Below are 18,052 nucleotides of genomic sequence, written 5' to 3' on the forward strand. Positions count from 1 at the left end.
TTTCGCTCTGAATGACACATTTATGTTCAAGTGACAAAGCCCTCTAGCAGCCACATTAATTATGACATGGCGATAAAGGAAATAAGGTGGGGTTGTTATAAAGCCATAAAGTTCATGTAAGAAGGAGGTCAGGGTGGATGGGTGGGTTCAAAGGCAGGTGGACGCTCCACGTACAACAGTATGTGCATGCATCACTGTTCAGTGCTGATTCTGACTGTTTTCAGGTCAGTAGTATGATCGCTCCGCTGCAAGTCCAAGCTGTCACCCTCATTTCACAGCAAAAGTACCCTAAACAAGCACTGCAGACAATGGTGGGATCCCAGCCTAATATTAGCAGAATTCTAAGATTCATACTTTCTTTGTGGCTTTTGTGGTCCTTAAATATGCTTTTAACAAGGATGTAATATTATGTAATTCAGTTGAACTGACACTGTGCTCTCTGTCACCTTGTAGAGGAACTGCATGTCTTAAAGTGACTCATTCGGTCATTGACAATGTTGATTGAATACAGTCAGTTCACTTAAAAAATTAGTAGATCATGATGCGTTGCACATGGGCTGAACACCGCTAATTAGAAACAATTTTGGAAGGCACAGATAAATGATACCATGCTCCTGATAGCGGTGTCAGATGAGACAATGCTTTTAGAGGGCATGGATAAGTCACAATTTTGTTGTTAAATGAGGAGGACTTGTTGCATCATGATAGGATCATGGAAGCCCATATAGGCAAGGTGAAAAAAATATGTTTTTGCGGATAATGTTGGCCAAAACATGAGTTTATCTTCTATGCACAGGATAGAATTTCCTACATATATAAGGATATATTGTCTCCTACATATGAGATATAATCTGCTACCTATATAGCAGTTGCATGTGGTGTGTTTGGCCTTCTGCATGACACTTCTACAAATATGAGCTTCTGTATGAGGGCTGCAATTGCCTAAGCATGTGTGCACATTGGAGATAATATCTCCTACATATTATCGTCTGTGTAGAAGACAAACTTAGGTTTGGGGCAACGTGGCCCGCATTGTTTGTTTTTTTAAACCTTGCCTCTCAGGGCTTTTGTATATGATAATAATAAAAGTTGATTTAGTGATATGTTTAATTACTGCCTGGCCCTATTAACAGCTGTGATACTCTTTAAACCAGGTCAGACAAAATCTTCAGCCTTCCCTGTAGATTCAGATTGAGCCTGTCCAAATGCACCAGCCAGCCAAGTCTAAAATGAATTTAGATTGGTACTCAGCCCTATTCTCTCAAAGCATGCAGCCTTTCCCCCTAACACAGTAATGAATTATTTCCACAGCTACAGTTTGATTAGCTAACTAACTGACACACATTACAGCACTGATTTTAGCTGTTTGTTGGATACTGCTGCAGTGAGAGGTACATTTTACTGTCTTTCTCTAATGTCAGAGAGTAAAAATATTCCAGCATGGCTGACTTAAGGCCGTGGTTGGATCAGCTAGTGCACAGCTGGTGTGTGAAGGACCTGGTGTAGCTTGAAGTCTCATACAAACATTAATATAACATTACAGTACTACCAAGAATAACTGTTAAAAAAGCCCCAAGTTATATAGAACTGCATAAAATTCAGTCTCTCTTTTGTGTTGTTTGGTTTTGTTGGTTGTGTATTGTATGTGTGCTCAGGCAGTCACGTACTGTATGCGCAGCTACCTGTTTCCCCTTTCTTTATCAGTAGATATGTGTATCTAAAGGTTTCAGACTGTGCAGAACGAGCCTCTGTGCCTCCACAGTAATGTGACACCTTTCATAATGCCATAAAGAGAACACGGCGTATGTAAAAAGACAGCACAGAGTGCTCTTGCACAAAGCAGCTGGCTGAATTCACAATAATGGCCTCAAGCTTTACAGGCCAGACACTTTTGATTTTTCTCTATCTTCCTGTCTATCTGACTGTCTCGCTTTGAATCTGACAGCTAAATTTAAAGAAGTCAGCTGTTTGGATTCAGACCTTGGGGATTCGGGTGGTACCTGCCTGTCTCATCTCTCTCTCTGTCTCTCTCTCTCACTGTGAGTGATGGCAGTTAGCTGGCTGTGCATGTGACAGACTGACACCTCTGATTGGTCAATCCCAGCCTGTCAGTCATCTCACCATCATGGACACGGCAGCTAAGAGGCAATTGTTGCAGCAGTCACAGAGCCTCGGGCTATTATTGCCAAGGTGATACAGTGCTTTACCTCTTAGTAAGACTAGAGACATCTCAACTTAACACCTTTAACACACTCAAATTACAATTTTGCATGGTGCATCACCACCTGCTGCTCAGTAATACTGACCGGAGTTTCTGTGATAAAATGGCAATTTCTAGCTGCATTATCGGGAATATCACACCATAATACCGCCTAACCATTCTGTATAAAAGGTGCAATCGCAGGATGAGGTGGACAGAATTGTGTTGCGTTTCACCAGCCAGAGGGCAGTGGTAACACTGCTGAAATGATGTCTATGTAAAAGGAAAATCCAGCAGGACAGGATTGCAGGTGGGATGGGTGTGGTGTTGGGGTGGGTTGCACAAATAACACAGTCAAAACATCACACAACCCTCATAAAGCAGGTGATTTAATAACAGCTAATAGCAGTTAATGGCTAACTCAAAGAAGAAGACTAGCGGCTGTAAATTACCAGAAAATGGGAAAAGGGTGAGGTGGGGAAACTCCTTACTTTCCTGGCAGAAGACGAAATCAGCCAAAATACACTAAGGTTTGTAATAAGTATTGTTATTGTCATGTTATGCCCCTATTTCTGTTGAATTGCGCTGCTGACACACGTTTCAAAAGGGGCCAATGATGTTGTGTTAAACCTCAAGCCTGTATTGCCTCGTTTGCTTCCACGATGCCAGCATACAATCTAAAATTAATAAGAAAGGATAGGGTACGGTACGGTACGGTACGATACGATACGATACAATTTAATATGTTGTCTGATAGGGAAATTTGCCTTGGACTCAGATGCTGCATCCATGAATGCCTTTACAGTCACAATAAAACAAACTACATATGAACAACAAAACAGCACAGAGCAGGATGTTGCTGTTGTTTGGTTCTGTGTAAAAATGCAAAGCAGGCCTAAAGAAGGCACTTTGTAGTGGCCTTATAGCATGATCTCTGTGTAAAAAGGGCTTTAGTTTTAGCAATAAATGTGGCTGAAGTTGTTATCAAGGTGATACTGAAGCATAAAAAAGTCCATGTGCAACATAGAAAGTGCTGAGGATTTGACCCACACCTGACAATGAAGGTGATTGTCAATTGCTCAGATACATTACTTAGGAAGAGCAGAGGGAAATAATTGGTCTGCCCTCTATCCTCCTCTTGGAAAGTGAAAGATGATGACTATTGATGCCTTAGGTTTTGAGTCACCCTGTATAACTTCCAGAATGACACGGTGCTGGACTCAATCCCCTTTTAGCCAAAGTGTTTGACCTGCTGTAGTGCCCCTGACAAAGGCAATTAATCCCTAACCAGACCCTGTCCTCGGGGAGTTCAAGACCATTCGATCCCTAAAGTGACACTTATCTATCAGAACAACAGAAATCTGAAACTTTGCTTTTGTTTTGTCCTTGCAATGGCTGATGCCAGGCTTTTCTGGTGGCCGTAATGCAGGAATTGAAACAAAGTGTGGCGAGAGGTCCAGGCATGTGAGGCTACAGCTTGAAAAATTATATTCCCAGTTTCGCTAAGAAGATTACTTTTAAATGAATGGATCAGTCATGAGTGGCGCTGTGCTGTTTCTTAACTTTCCTGGCAATCTTCACTGCCCTGTCAAGACAAATAATAATGAAATATGGCAAGAATGAAGTAGCATGAAAAGAATGCCTGGCCTCTCTTAAGCTTCTGGATTCAATGCTACTAGTTTGTGCTGAGGTCTGCGACAAGTTTAGCGCACTGGAGAAGGATCAAATCATGTACAAATAATATAAAATAAAAATATGACCATGCAGTAAATGTGTCTCTAAAGGTGTCTTGGCTTTTGGATGGGGTTTTGTGTTTTCCTGTATTCTAGAGCTGCTCTATTAGGATGTGAAACAGCCATTACAATGAATATGGAACAGTATAGAGAAAGAGGCAGAAAAATGAAAACAACAGGTCAAAAATGGCAGGGATTCAGAGGGGGAAAAATAATTAGAGAAAAGCACTAGGCAGAGAAGAATTTGCTAGAGATAATAACTGTCTCTCAAAAAACATACATTTATATTCCAATGCTGCCATTTGGACTTTACAGCTGCATTTTTTTCTTTACTATGTAGTGATTATTCAAAATGCAGTTTTTGGGATCCATTTCACAGTTAACCCTTTGAAACGTGGAGCAAAAACATCCCTTGTGCTGCTTTTAGACATCCTTCACAAGTATTTAAACCCTTGAACCCTGAGCAAATTCGTGCAGTTTCTTTCAAAGACATGCGTATAAGACATTAAGCAACTTGGTAAGAAATTATCCACAAATTACAAGGAGTTAGATTTAGAAAATCACCTCTAAAACGCTAGAAATAAATTTCTTCGGAGAAAAAAAACAAAAAAAGGCTAGGAGGAAAAAAAAAAACCCAACTATATTTGTAATGATTAAAATTACATGTTTTTCAAGTCATTTACCTCTTTTTATACTTTCTTTTTGTGTTTAAAAATATTTTCAGACAATGTTCTTGCACTTTTTACTATTTTCTTGCTAGTTTTGGGGTCATTTCTTTTTGTGCTGCTCATTGCCTTCTTCACTTGTTTTTGAAAGAAATCAAGCCAATTTGCCATTTTGCACCCAATTTTCAAACTCAGCTTTATCCACATTAAAAAACCCTGTTTTTGAGTGATATCATGAGTCTGTGGTCATGAAACCTCTTTGGTCGGCTCCTAACCCGTTTTCCATCAGAGGCTTTGCGGAAGGAAGGAAGGAAGCAGTTGAAAAAGTCAAAACAAGTGCTTGAGGTGAGATTGTGTTTATAGGTGCGAAGCTGCTGGAGGATCTTGTTTTATTTCCTGTGAAACAGGAGCCGTTACTCCCGAGCTTTGAGAAAAATTTGTGATGTCAGGTGGCTCAGTGAGCATGTGTGTATGAGAGGGAGTGAGAGACGGGCAGAGTTGGGGGGGGTGATCTAAGTGTCCAGGTATAATGGTCGTTTTCCTGTGTGTGACCCGCAAAGCTTCAGAGGTCAAACGAACCTTTCAACAACTCCTTCCATTTATACCTCTCTGCAGTCCTTTTAAGGAATAAGTGTAGTTTATTTAATCTTGGATCTTTTTGTTTCTTTTAAATTTTGGCTATATTCCAGATGATTTATTAATTTGAACTCTTTTTTATTAAACCAACACACCTACGTTTCTCTCTCTCTCTCTCTCTATCTCTCTCTCTCTCTCTCTCTCTCTCACTCTCTGTCTCTCTCTCACTTATCAACTCCTGATGCTCTCATAAGGTATTCACCCTCCTTTCATTCATTCATCTCTCACACACGGCTGTTTCCAATTGGCCCGGAGACATTCCTGGAATGCCAGGGCATCATTGTTTTGTGCACTGTGTGTGTTTATGTGCATGTGTGTGCACTTGCTGCCCCCTTATTCACTCCCCAATGTTGAGGAGCTGCTCTGGACCAGCAACTATTACAGAAACAGAGAGAGGATGGGAGGGTGAAAAGATGATAGATACTAAAGAAAAGGAGCAAAAAGGAGAAAAAAGAGCGCTTGGTGTACATTTGTTTCAATTCTTCTGCCTTGAGTCAGTAAGCTAATCTCTGCAATTGTGTAAACAAGATTGGAAGTTCTGTATAATCAAATAGCGTTGCACTAAAGGGCACACCCAGTTACAAATGCACAGTAAAGCAAAGCACAGTTTGTTATGTCTCTGAAACAGATCTAGGCTGTGCCAACAATCATTTAATCATTCACTACTCCCCATCCGCTAAACAGGGAGTTCAATGTAGAGGATTACATAGTGAGTTCATCTGCAACATGAAGAAACACTTTTCGACAGCACTCATGTCAGTTCTCTGTGCTGTTAATGAAGTCATTGCTGTCACACAGTGATGTTTCAACAAATATCGACATGCATATTTGTGATATGACATGTTATTATACAATTTCAAAATTAACCTATTATAACACTGCAAAAGGTTCCGTCTGGCCACATTACAAACTGACCCCAACCGATGGCATATCATACCGCAGCGAAAGATGCATTTCGCATCACTGTCTGATGCTGAAATCACTGACAAAGCGGTTTTTCATAACTGTAAAATGAGAGCAGGTTGACTTTATAGTGAGTAGTGAAGAATTTTGGACACAGACCTAGAGATCCAAGAGTTTTTAGAAATACCAAATATGTTGACATTTAGGCAAATATATATGAAATGAGTCAAAGTTCAGTACTGCAAAGGAAACAAAGCTGTATGCTAATGGGTTAAATGCGCTCTATACTTGGCACTCAGACATACGCATACTTTTAATGAGACATACAAGTGCACATACTTTGCAGACAAATGTATGCACTTTCAATTCAATTAGTCTTGCATATTCACGTTGCTGCACACACACACTCATATCACACAGTCATACACACACACACTCACATGTGCGTTTATGCTTCGGCATCGCTTCAGAGTGCCGGATAAAAATATTTCACCACAATTACATTACCGTTAGCCACGACAGCTGGTCTGGACAAAAAGGCACCACAGAGTCTCCGTCTCTGTCTCTCTTTGACTTTGTCCTACAGTTTTATTTACATTCCTCTTTCTCCCATGGCACATGACTAAGCTAATCTAAAATGCAGCGAGCCGACATTGGCAGACCGAGTCAAGCAGAGACCAAAGCCATCTGCCTAAACGAGTTATGCCATTCAGCACGGCACAGTCTCCAAGAGGATCCAGATCTTCCCAGTAGGATTTCTATTATGAAAAATGTGATTTTAAAGCAAATGAAATGTGCATGATAGATAGACAGATAGACTGATACATGGATGGATTTGTTGGCTATAATTAGTCCCTTGGTTTGTTATTCTGACACTTAACTGTGTTCAGCAAAGAGTGTGGTTTGTCAAAGTGATTGAGTAAAAGTAAAACCTCCATCACTGGCAGCATGAATAGGGACTCTGACCCAGGATGGTTTGTAATTTTGTGTTTTTGTCACGGCCAAAGACGCGCCAGACTGTTTGAGCATCATAAGCTGAAGATTTTGTATTTAAAAAAAAAGGGAATGAATGGAGGAATTGGAAGAAAAGGCATTCATCCTTGTTGTCATAGCAAGAGAATCCACTACAAACACACACACAAGCAGAGAAAGACGTGAATGTGTGCACACACATAGGGATGCATACGGACAAACACACACAAAGCAACAGGGAGGCTACTAACACGACCAAATAGCAATTACTGCAGCGTCTGCAGCCTAGCAACCAGGCCACTGGATGTCATTGTCCCTCACATTTCTGTGTGTGTGTGTGTGTGTGTGTGTGTGTGTGTGTGTGTGTGTGTGTGCGTGCGCGCGCCCTCCTGTGACAAAGATCCTCTTTTGCGAGACCCAGAATTTTTGTGTGACAGGTTTAGAATAGTGGGACAGACGAAGAGAAAGTATGGCTTATAGGGAGAGTTTGAGAGACAGAAAAAGAGCAACAATTCATTCAAAGCAACGTCTCATGACTTTGATCATATAATTAAATAGATTTAATTTAATACTGAGATGCAATGACAGAATCACAATGTTGGTTTGCAATAATTTCCGTGTTGAAAACCAAAACATAACTTACATAAAATAAAACATGCTTAGTAAGTGCTTCCTCAGTTTGTCAGTCTTTAGTCACCTAAAAAAGGTCCACCTTGACAAAAAAATTGAATATTTAATATTTACTTTGCTTTGCCATCAGACAGCATCTTTCAATGGGAAACTGAAGCCGTAATCTCAAAACCACCAGATTTCATTGACAAAAACAGTAATTTTACTTCCCAGAACATGGGAGTTGCTAGTCTATCACCACCCCAGTCACATAGTGTGCTAGGTAAAATGTGAAATTTCAAAATAAAGCATACACTTAAACTGATATTGTACATTGCTTCACTTCCGTGTTTGGTTGTTAATTTGTCTATTGTCTGTTTGCTTTTAGTTTATCTTTTACTAATTTGTTTATCCCTACCCATTTTATTTGGTAAAGATGCATGTGTTATTGGGTTTTCTATAGGAGGGCTTTGTGTTGGTGAAAATTAATTTTACTAAACTTTAGGTCAAAAATTAAATACAATTACATTTTATATAGACAGAAAAAACTGCATGCATTTCCTTAAACAGAAAATGTTTCCCTTTTCTTGTTTGGGGGTCTCATTATGATTTATGAACTGCACTTAGTCTCAGTCCTATTACCATTTAAAAGTAACCTTTTTTGGCATGCACACATGTGTACACATGCAGGTGTGTGTTTCATGAGGCCAACAAAGAGCATCTTCAAAATCACATTCAATGTTTAGCAATTCAAAGTAGATGATGAAAGCAGACTAATTCAAATAACATTTATTCATGAGCGGTGTCCTGTCTGTGGTTGATTCAGGTGGGGTGGTTCACAAAAAACAGAACAACATGCAGGGTGTCATTTTAATTACAATTACAGTTATTATTTTTTTGGTTTATTTAATATTCATTTTGCCTTTGTTCTCTGGTTTATCTACAGGTGCTTTATCTCTTCTCTGGCCTGTTTAAACTTCTATTTTCATTAGATGCAGAGAAAGCTTTTGATGTTTTATTGTTATTGAAGCGACCAAACAGCAGCTTTTTCGGGCATGTGCACCCGTACGTGTTGTGTGACCAAAAGTTTTTCAAGGGCACATTAAGAAAATCTGATGAAAGAGTGCTGTCTTGTCTCATCTCCTCTCCATTTTCTCATATATATATATATATATATATATATATATATATCCCTCACACATCCTCGCTTCCTCTTTGGCATCTTGTCCTTATTTCCCTCCTTCTCTTTTCTCGTTTTTGCAATGCTGATGTTTCTTTCCTCGAGCATTTCTTACATTGTCATAGAACCACCATATACATTTTTTTCTAAACAATTGTCAGAATGTTTACTTTATTGTGTTTTGGCATTTTTTTCAGTCATGATAAAAGCAGCTCTAAACGTTTATAACCGTACAGAAGTGCCTTAAGGTACATTTCATTTCTAAGAAAATTTCAACTGGATTGAAGTAAAGAACAAAGAAAAAAGAGTTTAAAAGTTTACAGTTAAAAATGACCCAATTTGCACTTACTTAATCTAAGCAAGCCAAGGCTTGTACTCTTAAATGACATGGACTTCTAAGTAAGGCTGGGCAATACTTTATTTACATATCAGTATCGTGGTATGAGAATAGATATTGTTATAGATTTTGGATATCGTAATATCTAAGTGTTGTCTTTTTGGTTTAAAAGGCTGCATCTAGATGTTCTGTTTTGGCTCGGATATATGCCATGTCTGTTACTGCCTGCAATATGGGAGGTCAAGCACTGCGTGCCGGTGTGCCTACTTTTAAGGGTGCGGAGGAGGGTCCGCCTGACATTGCTCAGCAACTATAACCAGCATTGTGTAATAGTCTACTGACTAGAAAGACAAAGCTCGGAGCTGATCTTCTTCCAGGCGTTTTTTGTTTTGTTTTTTTCTTTCAAGTGTTTATTGTCCCTGGGACAGGTCTTGATGCTCTGGGCTTGCACTTAAATGATAAGCTTCTCCTCTATTGTGACTGTAGACATATTTACGGAAAAAAAGGAAAGAGAGATGCTGGCTGTGATTGTTGAGCCGCTCTCATTCCAAATCTGTTAAATAGCTCCACTTTGTCAGTGCTTTTGGTGTAATTGCACAATGCTAAAAGGCACCTTCTTTATGCGAATGGACAGCATCAGGTGAGAACGTGGCCGGTGAGAACCAGTCATGTTGTTATTACACGCCAGATGTATGGCTGGATGACCAGACGGCGTCTGCCGCGTCCATCTAATACAAGCATGAGCAGCGCCACTTGAGAACACGGCAAAACAGAACCTGATGTGTGCACATTAAACGCGTCAGGACAGCATCAGATTGTAATGCTTCCAGTAACAACGTAATATAAGGAGCAAAACGGCTCTTATAGAGCCAGCAGGAGGGGAGGTGGGTGCATCCCACAAACCATACTTTGATGTGGGAGTCTGGTGTTTGCTTCCCATTTGAATGTGGTGATTTTTTTCTACGCCTCACCACGTGCCTCCTTCCCCTAAACCTAACCATCCTTGACTTTGTCACCTAAACTTAACTATCTCTGCTGTTGTGCCATGTCATCTCTTAACATTACGGTCAACAGATAAAAGCACCAATAGTCAACCCCATGATATCATTGTGATATTTTAGAATCTCCATATCACCCAGCTCTACATCTGAGTAATTTTAATAGGGCAAATTTTCAGTTTCAGAATCAGTCCAGTTTGTCCTTGCTTCTTTCTGTTATGCTTGGCTCGTACACCACAACGATTATCTGGCATTTAGATGTCAACATCTGTCTCCGTGTACACATACCCCCTTGTGTCATGAGGGTCATCTAGTATTGATGGTTCATATCACGTTCTTCTTCCTAACAAACCACACACATCAGTCCCCCTTGGAGGAGCCCTACAGTATGAACTGCCCTTTTAGGTGTCTCAGCGGTGGTTTGATTGACACCACTCACACCTGGCAAAATGAACTAAATTAAAGGGGTAAACACTCTGGAGTGCAAATAAACCACTCCAACATGGCTGGCATGAACACACACTTATGTTCATCCTCTTGACTCCTCACCGCTCTGCTCTTTTTTCCCCTTTTTTGTCTTTCAACTTTTCCTCTGCTGCTTTTTTCAACCTAAAACCATGATTTTATCATCTGACTGTCACTTGCTATCATTGAACTTCTAACTTCTCCAAGTTCTTAATAAGCTGGTTTCATTGATTATGGCTAATTCTGCAAAGCCTTTAGGAACACCTGCAGCTCTTATTGTGTGTGTGTGTGTGTGTGTGTGTGTGTGTGTGTGTGTGTGTGTGTGTGTGTGTGTGTGTGTGTGTGTGTGTGTGTGTGTGTGTGTTTGACATTGTGCGTGCGTGACTTTGACTGAAGCTCTTAGATGAGGAGCCCATTGATTGAGATGGCCCCAATTAGTCTCTGTGATTAATTGAGTGTGATTGGATGTCTCCCTGGCACCTCATCGTTGACAATATTGACAGGCTAATTAGTTGCCATGGTGACCGCTTAAACACAGCTGATTGTGTGTGACTCCGAAATGACCCCATAGCAGCCAATCAAGACTACCTCTCGCTTGTGGGCATGAGTGTGTTTGGCCAAATACACCTTGAGGGAAGTTCCAAATATGTTTTGATATCACAGTTACAAAATAATTAGACAGTATGCGGCTGCAACATGTGAAAAATGTTTTTTATGTGAATTTATCTCCGCTGAGCCATCATAAATAAACAAGTTGTGCTTAATTACGTTAATGCTTTCCATCAAGAAAACAGATTATTGATTCCAGGGGGAAAGTTTAGCATCCATGAGTAAGCTGACAGAGATAGAAAAGAAGGAACTCCTCAGTTACTAAGTGCTGAAACTACAAAAAAATGACAGAGTCATGTCTCTGAAACTGGCTGCAAATAAATCACCTCAATTATCGGCAATGTTGAGGGAAGCACTTGAGATACAAATTGTGCATTTGGATATTTTTCTAGAGCAACAGAGAGAAAACACATTGCAGAAACAATATATGTGATGAAGCAGTGAACTTTCCATCTGCTTTTTGTAACTATCTCGCTTCTGAGTAAGGAAATGCCTTTCTGCTCCTGCACTCTTCCTTCACTCTTCATTGTTTTTTCCCTACATTGCCTCTTGCTTCTTTTGCCACAAAATTCTTGTTTCTGATTGGCTATCAGAACATTTTTGGTCAACAGCACAACCAGCTTCCTAAGTTAATGCTCATGCTAATTTAGCCTTTATTGGATGCTTAGTAGTCTTAGCAGCATCACTTATGCTTAATGCAAATTAACTATCACAGCTTCAGTAAGTAACTTTAAAAAAATAACTTTTTGTCATATTTGCAGAAACTGTCTCCATATCCTGACAGTAGTACATAAGACACATAGTCTGTGAAAATACAAGTTCATCTGGCTCATGAACTGCGGTCCAAATTTCAAACCAGGCAGTGTGGATCACTCACATGTGCTACTGTCTGGATATGGTGACAGTTTTATCAAATAAGACAAAACTTATTTATTTCATAAAATTTAAGACCAACAACTTCAACTCATTATCTCTTTTATATTTTAAACTAAATCATGATGAAACCAAGTATACCCTTGCTAGCCAAATTTTAAGCAATTTAGATCTTTTCAATGGATGTATTTTTTTCTGTCTAAAGTATTCAGAAGATCATAATGCACGTTGAGTAGATGCTATAAGTATGGGAAGATAAGATATGTTTGTGAAGTTTATTATACACACTTAAACACATATTCAATATGTGCTAAATGTTCGAGATAAATTTCTGTCAAGTTAATTTTATCATACAGTGCCAAATCACAACAAGGATCAGCAACCCATCAATTCAGATTCCCACCAAGAGCATGCAGTTTCTATTTTCAACATATGTAGTTCTATCTTGCTCATGCTCATGAATAATACAATATCAAAAAGTTTTATAGTTTCTTTGTAGTTTACAGTTCCATCAGTATTCTCAGCTTTCCTGCTAGTCACATAAAAATCTCCATAGTCCTTTGAGTTTAACTCTGTTTAACTATTGAAAAAGATATTTGAAATACTCCAGTTTTCTCTATGCTTCTTAAAGTGGGTAGAAAGCCCTCTTTTATACATTGTTCTGTATAATTATTACCTTTTCTGGCCACACCCTGGACGCCCTGTTCTGCAAAAACATTGGGAGCTATCGTTTTTCCCACTGGGGAGAGAAATCCTCAGCTCATGCAGTTTTTCCCATGTCCACAATGAATGGTTTAGTGGCTTTTCAAGACAGGTTGACCCATCCCACCTTTTCAACTCTGGTGTACATTACTGACTATAAATGAAGAATTAAATTGTATGAATGTAGCTGTTATCAGTTGACCTAACATATCAAGAGTATATATTACTGTTTGGCTGATATCCAATTTTTAATAATGCTATTCCAATGCCAGCCTCATATATTGTTAAAGCAATATACTGCAGCGGTCCTAGCCATTACAGCACCATGTGGGAAATGAAAACGTTGCAATTAAGATCAAGGTCTAATTAATTAAGAAAAGGAGGTGAATTTGGTCATAGAACTATGTAAAAGCAAAAACTTACTTTTGGAAAATGTGTTTTTTTGTTCCCACACTGTACACTCACTGTACATGCAGTAGAGATGACATGGGTAAAAGGGTAAAAAGCTGTGGGGATAAAGAGGGAGTGGTAGACGAGTGCGCGGTTGACTGCCCGTGGAGAAAAGGCCCTAATCTTGGAGGAGGCCGGAGTTGGCGTAACATCACTTTTTTCTGTCCAACCTCTTTTATTATTCTTTTGCTCTACCACTCCAATATCCTTCCTTTCTCCTCACACCATCTTCCCTCCCTCCCTCTCAACTTTTTTTTCACTTTTTTTTCCTCTTCTATCCCTTCTCTTCCGCTATATCTTTTCTCCATCACCTCCTGCTTTATTCGATTAAATTTTCACAGTCATTCAAATTTCATTGATTGACTTGTAATATATATAATCTGTCCTGGGTAACAAATATCCAGCTCATTGTTTCCTTTACATCCAACACTGAGACAGCTAAGTGGGAAAAAATCGATGCAAATAAAGTAAACTCTGACACTTAAAAATATCTTTCCTCAGTCTCAAATTTTAATGCTGCTGCAATCATTAAATAAAAATATGAGGAAGCAAATGCTTGTGCAGAGCGACTGAGTGAGCAGGTCTGATCGATTTTATTGAATCATGTGATGAACCTGAGCTGACACTGCTAATGAAACGGTCTCACAATACAAATAGACTCAACATATCAGATCTTAATAACTCCCCCTCTGTGAATCTAGGTTTAATTTATTTGCATCATAAAAAATTGATAAAAAAAACATTGGCAATCACAACTAAAAATTAAAAACATATCTAATAAAATATAATCAGGGAAGCAACTTAATTTAAAAAGAGCAGCAGTGACATTTAAAATGAAATATTTGATCAAGAATGAATTATTCTATAAAGAAATGTGCAATTAGACACAGCTGCTTTGCATTTGATAAATTTAATCTGTATTAGTCTGATATCTCTTTGTTGTTTTCTTTTTTTGTTTTTTTACGTCTCGTTCTCAAACTATGCAGAGTTCTTAATTATATACTGTATTGTGCACATAAGTTAACGGTCTTTTCCTCTCCTTTCTTTTTCTTCCCTCGGTAGTTCCTCCTCGGGAGCCCACAGTCACTTGTCGATCCAACACCTACCCAAAAGGCTTCTACTGCAGCTGGCACCAGCTGCATCCGACGTACATCCCCACTACCTTTGAAGTGGATGTACAGTAAGTGCATTTGTTTTGCGCCTGGGTGCAACTTGTGGATTCATGTTGTTTTTAAACCATCTCTGTGAAGAAAATGTTGTTTTTCTTTCATGCCTCTGGTGAAAGAAGAATCCAAAAGCGGAGGGAATTCTTGATGAACTTGAAAGGGGTCTGTGTATAACAACAGCCAAACTATATAATAAATTCTGGTTACAAACTTTTCTACAACTCATGCAGTACAAGTCTTACCAGACTAACAGGCAGCCCTTTCTGATGGGGAACTAAATGCTCTATGACTGCTGTATGCTCTCTGCTCTCTGGTCATTTTACCTCGCTGAACACAGGCGCTGCTAGTCTACCACTGCCTTAAACAGTTAGTTAGTTGTTTGTTGATGTTTCTCTGCTACTTTGGTGTTTTAAAGGGTCGGTTCAGAGTCACCAAAGTCACACAAAAAAGAATTTTCTATGATTTTGGAGATAATTTGTTGTTGTTTCACTAATTCAACATAACACAAGTGTTATGTCTCTAAACAAAACGATGTTTCTGGTTTAGGCAAACAAACATTTCAACACAGTGAAAAATTAAACATGCCTGCAGCCAAGTTAGATTTTTTTGTTTTAAACATATTTTTCTGTCAAAATAATGTTTTTAACCCCAATCTCCCGAGTAATGCATTTTAAAACCACACAGAACACAGAGAGAAACATTATATTCAGATAGTTTGGTGGCAAAACAAAATGCCTGTAAAAATAAAAGATCATTTTTAATTTTTAAGTAGGCTCTTATTAAAAGAAATGACAGCATTTTGGTTTCTCGCTTTAGTTAAACACCTCCTCCACCTGTCCTTGGGCGTCCACGCATGGTTTAACAGAAGGTAGACCTTAGATGCTGAGAATGTGTGGATGGAGACCCTGCGAGTCTGTTCTCGTTAAGTTCTCTTTGATATTCGCGGATCACAGAGTCCCACAGCTCACACCACAGCATGTGGACTCTGCCTTCATTAATGTTGTAACACTGGTATTATTCAATGTGAATAATAATGAGCAGTGTGAGACAGAGAGGTATAAATGAAGAGGACAATAGAGAGATTAACAGAAAGAGCTGTCAGTTTTTTTAGCATCCATATCAGTCAGTTTTGTTGTGCAAAGAGCAGAGCAGCATTCAACGGGTGGAGTGAGGCCTATTTAATAACAACAACAACAAAACAATAACAACAATAAAAAAAACATCAGTGACTTCCTAATGAGAGGATTATAATAGTTCTTTGGAGCTCTGTTGGTAGTTGCTTTCATCTGGCTTTTATCATAATAAATAAAGTTCAATATTAACCCTTCAAAACCTGAGCGATTTGGCTTGATTTCTTTCAAAAACATGGGAAGGAGGAAATGAGCAGTTAAAAATGAAATGACCCAAGAATTCACAAAAAATAAGTTACACTACAAAAAATTACCTGAAAATACGTTAAAAATAAATAAATAAAAGTTTTTTCCTAGCTTTTTTTTTTAATGTTCTAAATCTACTCATTTGCAAAACTTTAATAACCAGGTTGCTCATTACCTTTTTCCAGTGTTTTTGGAAGCAAGCACACTAATCTGCTCAGAGTTAAAAGGTTTGAATACAATTGTAAAAGCACATTTTGGCCAAAACTAAGCTAAAATATGTACAAAACGTGAAGTAAGGTCTGGCGATGTTCCATACCCAAGTCATTTCCTGGCTTTTGTAACTGGAGGTATATTCAGCAGATTTTGACGTTAGAAATAAAATTATGACCACAACTTTGATGTATAACACCCAGACTGGATGAGGGGAATGCTTAACCAGTTTCCTACTCTCTTACTACAGATCCACATCAGTGTATATGAAGCTACTTTGAAGCAGAAAACACACAGTTGTTCTCTGTCATTCTCACATTTGTATCTGTCACTGTTTCTTTCTTCCTTTTCTTACTGTATCTCCTCCTACCTTTTTCATTTCCTCTCCTCTGCAGACACAACCAGCGTTCGCTGGAGGTGCAGAAAGATCCGGACCACAAGAATCGCTGTCGTGTGCATTTCCCTGAGGTTTTCTCCAGCTACCCCTACAAAGTGAACGTGACGGCAATCAATGCGTTGGGGAAAGCTTCAAATACCATTTCTTTTGAAGAGTCCACTATAGGTAAGAGGAATTATGGTGTGGTGACCGTTTTGTGTTTTTGACATAAAATGATACATGCCAATAGTCCAGCACTTGGGTTTTCTTACAAGGTTTTAAGTGGTTTGACTTAGTTTCTGAGCCAAGTGGCAACCTCCAGAGATGAAAACTTAAGCCAATGCTAAAGTGCCAAAAATGCAGTTCAGTGAATAGCCACTTGGGGTTGGCTCTGAAAGCATGTCCAGACAACACCATGTTAAAATATCCAACTTTAAAGCAGAGATGAACATGTTTACAGCCTGGTACAAAAAAATGTTCTGTTCTCTACAGCAACAGCATGACAACCATATGGGGCATAGGTGCTTTAAGTGGCAGGTATCCATATAGTCTATAGCCCTTTTTACACAGAGACTGTGCCATAGGGCTGCTATGAATTCCCTTCTTTGCGTCTCCTTTGCATTAGACAGAAACAAACAATGGTGGCATGATGCTGCTCTAGTGTGTGATTTTTAAATAGCAGGTGTCACAGAAGCAAAAGAAGCGTAACAGGCATAACTTCAACACAACAGCGCCGGCCTCAAGCATGACATAACATACACGTTTATAGCCCTTTATAAGCAATGACACTGGCATTAACATGGCAGTAACAATAATTTATCTTCTCTGTTATATGGTGGCTAATCTGGTCTTCTGCTCAAAGGGTTAAGAGCTCCTGAATCTCATCATCTGAAACCCAGTTTGTGGACATTTACGGCCAATGTTCTTGTTTTTTTTTTTTTTAATTAGCAGCTAACTGTCACTTGCTGTTTTTTCAGTCTCCTGCAGTGGGCCGCACAAATAACAACTCGTCAAAACATCACATACCTATATACAGAACAGCGAGGCAGCATAATGGTGCAATATTCCTACTTTGAACAGGCAGTGTAAAATCCAATCCTTGCTCCGCCACATTTCCACCCTCCAATACAAATTTGGTCACTTCTGGCTCCAAAAGATCCAAGATGCTGAAGGTCGAAATGCCAAATTTATGGCTTCAAAACTAGAGTCAACAAACCAGTTGGTGCCATCAGGGTAACTCTGTCTATATTATGGGCTCAAACATTTCAAAAGGAACACATTTTAAAAGGATATTTTGAAAATACTAGACATATCTCCTTTACATCTGGTGTTGACATGTTTACATACAATGTTTTAAAAAAAAAAATAAATAAATAACTTAAGAGAAAAGCTAAGATCCTTTTGCCACACAGACTGACAAATATTTGGCAAGGAAAAATAAGGACTAAAATGCAGAGTGTCAAGGCATCTCTTTGAGGATGCCAACCCTTGAGCAATGTTAATGCATCTGTTTGACCACAGATGAATGATTTCATTGACTTCCGTTTCCCTTTGGAGCTTTGCTGCACACACAGTCATGCACGGTGCCAGAA

At 39.0% G+C, this 18,052-nt stretch overlaps 1 protein-coding gene across 4 annotated transcripts in view; it reads left to right on the forward strand.

The window, feature by feature from the left end:
• cntfr (ciliary neurotrophic factor receptor) overlaps positions 1-18,052 on the forward strand; it is a 266,284-nt gene that overhangs the window by 210,010 nt on the left and 38,222 nt on the right. For all 4 annotated transcript variants that reach the window (XM_088071261.1, XM_088071260.1, XM_042510003.2 and 1 more), the window contains 2 exons: positions 14,395-14,512; positions 16,480-16,646. In XM_088071261.1, coding sequence (XP_087927387.1) covers positions 14,395-14,512; positions 16,480-16,646 — 285 coding nt within the window. The remainder of the gene's footprint in view (positions 1-14,394; positions 14,513-16,479; positions 16,647-18,052) is intronic.

Source organism: Plectropomus leopardus, chromosome 20, assembly GCF_026936395.1.
Source record: "Plectropomus leopardus strain MGB_pleo_1.0 chromosome 20, ASM2693639v1, whole genome shotgun sequence".
Classification (NCBI taxonomy): domain Eukaryota; kingdom Metazoa; phylum Chordata; class Actinopteri; order Perciformes; family Serranidae; genus Plectropomus; species Plectropomus leopardus.